The 5,336-nt window shown below is 35.2% G+C and overlaps 1 protein-coding gene across 1 annotated transcript; it reads left to right on the forward strand.

The window, feature by feature from the left end:
* The first annotated feature begins 1,373 nt into the window (after positions 1-1,373).
* LOC109156728 lies at positions 1,374-2,348 on the forward strand. Its single transcript, XM_019304563.1, has one exon. It carries the CDS (start codon positions 1,374-1,376, stop codon positions 2,346-2,348), a length of 975 nt encoding a protein of 324 aa, XP_019160108.1.
* Positions 2,349-5,336: the final 2,988 nt, after the last annotated feature.

The raw sequence follows: 5,336 nt of genomic DNA on the forward strand, positions 1-5,336 counted from the left end.
AATTCTTTACGGTGAACGGTACAAATTCCCTTTTTATTGAAATATGCAATTTTTTTCATGTTTGATATGTGATATATACAATAATTCATGTCTTCTTGAATATACAATTCGTATGTTTTAATATGCAATTGCTTCTACTATACAATTCATATGCCTTTTGTATATATATGGATATTGCCTGTTTTGCTGGTTTTTTTTGCTACAAACAACAAATTTTTTTCAAACAAGAAAAATCATCATCAACAAAACACCTAAAAACAAAATACCCATTTTTTTTAACACTCCAGTGTTCAAAAAACCAACCAAAACGAAAAATTGATTGCTTTATGTACCGGCAATATATGGAGGTTTTCAAGTATGTGTTTTGAAAGTTTTTTTCATATACATACACTGTATATGTATATTTGTTCTGAGAAATAAAGGCAAATCAAATGATTTACAAAAACAGAGGGAATTCTTTTACATTCCCGAAATATATGATTTTTTTCTGAAAAAATCAAAACAAAACTTGTTTTCCTCCGACGATGGCGACCGGTTCCGTGCGATCGGCGTTCTGACAGCAGGCGGAGCGCGGCACTCCGGCAGAGGGCCGCGGCGTGGAGTTCCGGTAGAGGGATGCATTCGATCCTAATCTACTTGGCGATGGAAACGGCGGTGGCAGGTTGTCGCCGGCTCTGCTGTGTCCCCGTAGTGGCCAACGATCCGGCGGAGCGCGGTGGCGGAAGCGGCAGAAGGCGTCTCGCGATCAGCCGGCACTCCAGCAGAGGGCAGCGGCGTCGGCTATAATTCGCGATCGCTCCCGGTTTTGTTTTCTCGCCTCCTTTTGACGTTTGCAGGCAAAATTTTATGAGAAAAGGGTTTTTACCCTTTTGTTTAAAGGATTGGTCCAAGTCTTGAGCTTTACAGCCTTTACTGGCCCAGCATGTTTAAAAAAAAAAACAAAAAAAAAAAAAAAAACAAACAAACAAACAAATTTTTGGGCTTCAGTTTTTTTGAGAAGATGGGGTTTCCTGTCTTTGTTTTATGAGATGGACCCGGTTTTGGGCCTTTTATTAAAAAAAAAAAAAAAACTGATTTTTTAAAAACAATTTTGGGCCTGGTGTTTTAAATAAGAACAATAATGATTCGATCATGTTATTGTTATGTCTCGGGCCTGCAATTTGATTTGGTAAATATTATGTTTTTCATTCAAATTATTGAATATGCTCAGAATTAAGTTTTGCAATTTATTTGGATAATATGATGAATTTCTATGCATATTCTGTCTTGCATAATATATAATTTTATTATTATGTGAATTATAAAATTAGGCTTTGGATTTACGCCATCAAGTTTAGCCAGAATTAATAATTTTCTTTTGAAAACAATAGATTATGGCTGCCATCGCGAAACGTGAATTCACCGAGCTTTCCCTAGATGGAAGTAATTATTTGACATGGGCCCTTGATGTTGAGATTTATCTCACATCAACAGAACTACAAGACACAATCATTGAAAATTCCCCGAGCGATGACGCTCAGAAAGCTAAGGCCCTAATTTTCCTCCGCCACCACCTCAACCATGATCTCAAGAATGAGTACCTCACTGAAAAAGACCCACATGCCCTTTGGAAATCACTTAAAGATCGTTTTGACCAGCAGACATCACTGATCTTGCCACAAGCACAATTCGATTGGTTAAACCTCCGATTTCAGGATTTTAAATCAGTAACTGAATATAACTCAGCTTTACACAAGGTCGTATCTCAGCTCAAGCTCTGTGAGCAGGAACTCTCAGATACAGACTTGATAGAAAAAACCTTGTCCACATTTCATGCTAATGATCTTGTACTCCAGCAGCAGTACAGGGCCAAAAACTATTCTAAGCATTCAGAGCTAATTTCTGCGTTACTGGTTGCTGAAAAGCACAACCAATTGTTGATGCGTAACCACAATGCACGCCCAACCGGCGCTGCACCTGCACCTGAAGTGCACCATGTTGCCCAATCAAGCAACAATCGGAGGGGACGGGGTCGAGGGCGAGGAAGAGGCCGCGGTAGGGGCCCGAAGCGAGGTGGCAGGAGCGGAGCTAATAACGGTGATTCTCGGACCCAGAATAAGCAACCCGAAGATCAAACTCATCAAGGACAGCAAAATACGTGCTATAAATGTGGATGCAAAGGACACTGGTCCCGCACGTGTCGCACTTCAAAACATTTGGTCGAAGCCTACCAAATGATGATACAGCGAAATAATGACCGGAAGACAAATGAATCCTCTCAAGCTGCATTGCCTGAAGCAAACGCCTTACTCAATTTGAGTGATGACTTATTAGGCGAGGAGCTTAAGGATTATGGAGACCAAGTATGAGTGTCTCATTCTTTTCATACATCATTTTCGTTCTTTTATGCATGCGAGCATATATCTTTCAAAAATAAGATACTCTATTGTTTTTGGGTAATTCTTTATCTATGAATTTCAAAAATAAGATACTCTATTGTTTGCCGGATACTTGTTGGGGAAATAAAATATTCCATGCTTTAATTCTAAACCTCCGGCACACTGCATATCCTTATTCTCCCTTATACTTGATATACGTGATTTCAAAATCGTACATTTCCCAAAATCTGCAGTATGCAGTTTATTTTACTGTCACACCACCATGGCATATCTCTAGAGGCTATCAAATACACATTGGTTGTATGCCTCTGTCAGTTGTCTGAAAATCTAAAGTCAGAGGATCACTGACTTCATACTTTATGAAGATCGGTTCGCGGCATTAGGGGGAGATATGAGTCAGAATGCCGAGAAATTACACAGAATGAAATGATCTTCATCTTTCAAAATCACGTACTAGTTCATAAAATAATTGCAACTATCTGCCAAAGAGTGAAAAATAAAAATCCAAAAGAACTAGATCTAGTAAAGAATTTTTGTCACTCTCGAAAAATCTTAAGAAGTTATGTACGTCCAGAAGACGAGAAAACTCAGTAAGTTTATAGGTGCACCAAAATAATCACAACTGAGATGCGGAACAACTAGATGCAAATATCTTTGGGAAATAGCTATAATCTAGTTGACTTAGAAATACTATAAAAGCTTTTATATGTGGGAGAAACTTATGAAAATATTAAAGTTGTCGACAACACAATTACCTTTAATTGCTCATATTATATCTGGATCCAGAGTTAGGCACTAGAAGTGCCCTAATTAACTAATGTATAAAAAGAGCAATTAAAGGCATATATATAGCTCAACTTGCTGATAAATGCTCTTTATAACGTATACACCATTAACCCTGTAGGTTACAAAATGGGTATGTGTATGAAAGAGAAACAGGGATAATGAGGTGGTGTAAATATAAAAGCGAGTTCGTTGCTAAATGAATATACTCTCCCAAAATGAATGTCATTAAAGTTCCGCTACATAACTGGCAGAATGATAAAATAGGATATGCAGAATTAAAAATTCTCAAAAATGTGAAAAATGAAAACCGCAACATGTATCTTTGAGATACAAAGTTTGTTTATATATGAGTAACCAAGTAGGATTTGTTTTGGCTACTTGGATATTGGTTATTTTATTTGATATTCTTGATGACAAATCCTAAATTGGTTATGTTTTGTTTTACCCACATTAATTATCTAAAAGCTTATGTTATACAAATATTAAATGGGTATAGTTAAGAATATTAAACAAAATATATAGCATCAATATTCAATCCATGTGAGCTCCAGAAGAGTCACTAGATCATTATACATAATGTTAGTTCTAGTAACAATCTCGAAGGATGTACCATATCCCCTATCAAAACAAATATTTTATTTAGAAAATTTAAACTTTGAAGATTATTATCTTCAGGGGGAGACTGAAAGTACATTCAACTCAAATTAATCCCATAGATTGGGTTTTAAAAGACTAACAATTGTACCTTTTGCAACATATACATACCATGTACTATTTTCCTCACTAGGTATTTCTCATTAAGTTTTTCTAGTGTGGTTTTTAACGAAGCATGGGTATGATGCCAATAAGAAAAGTTACAAAATAAATGTTTAAGTAGACAAACCCCAAAATCCTGAAGATTATGCCTTGAAGGCTTATAGTTGTATTCTTTTTCCCTTAACTAAGTTTTTTCCCACAGGGTTTTCTTAAGTTAAGGTTTTTTTAAATCAATCATACAATATATGATTTTATATATCATGTACTCTTTTCTTCAACTAGGTTTTTTTCCCACGTGGTTTTCCTAGTGAAGTTTTTAACGAGGCATGATTATGACAAAATAATGTCCAAGGGGGAGTGTTATAAAACATGATTGATGGACATTATTATAGGGCTTAATGGCCTAATTTGTAACAGTCAATCTTAATGAATAGATTTGTAACAGCTACCCATTCTTGTGTATATATACTGTACAAATGCTTGAATGAAAGGACACTGATTTCTTCTAATTCTGGTCATTCTTACTATCACTTCTCTCTACTCTTTTACATTTCCTGTTTTAGTCAATAGATTATATTGCTTACAATACACCGGTTAGGAGCTAACGGGCCAACGGGCACCACAATTACAACAATATTCACCATTCCATCATCATTAATTTAACACATATTTAAGGTGAGGGACTAAAATGATGACAAAAAAAAAAAAAAAAACAATTTAGAAACTAAATGACATCATATATATAATTTAGATATTGAATTGATTATTCTAATATAATTGAGGGATTAAAATTAAATAACCCCTCTTCCTTAACTAAAAAATTGTAGAAATCAAGGTTCAAACTTTGGTAGAGGCAGTGTGGGGATTATACCCAAAGTGAACAGATCTCTTGTATATACTGACATTTTGTTATGTCTGTTGAGTCATTGAGTTGTCGTGATTTACATTCTCCTAAATGCTCTATCGAACTATAGTGTAAGGAGCCCTTGGAGTTAGGGATTCAACTTTTTCGAAGAAGAAAAAATTATAGGAAGATTCAACCCCTAGGGCCTAGACATAGGAGCATTTAAATGCCTTAGAGCATCCATATATGCATTCAATATTAGACATTTAAATGCATAAGACACTTACTAAAAGACTAATGCTGACATTCAATAATTGCTCAAAAATAGCTTTTTCGATCAGTTTTTATTTTAAACAAAGAAAAATAAATAATACCTTTAAAAATCATTTTGTATATAATCAGCTAACAACTAATTTACCAAATATTTTTTACAAACAACTAATGTTATTAGCTAGTCAAATCTACTAACACAATTCGTTAACCGTTATTTGCCATACACCTTTTTTTTTTTTTTTTAAATCACTATAATATACAACAAGAAGCCACGGAGCAAGTACAGTAGCCACAGATAT

Source organism: Ipomoea nil, unplaced genomic scaffold (genome assembly GCF_001879475.1).
Source record: "Ipomoea nil cultivar Tokyo-kokei standard unplaced genomic scaffold, Asagao_1.1 scaffold2759, whole genome shotgun sequence".
Taxonomy (NCBI): domain Eukaryota; kingdom Viridiplantae; phylum Streptophyta; class Magnoliopsida; order Solanales; family Convolvulaceae; genus Ipomoea; species Ipomoea nil.

Coding starts and splice junctions, on each gene's coding strand:
- LOC109156728 (XM_019304563.1), top strand. CDS start 1,374: ATGGCTGCCATCGCGAAACGTGAATTCACCGAGCTTTCCCTAGATGGA.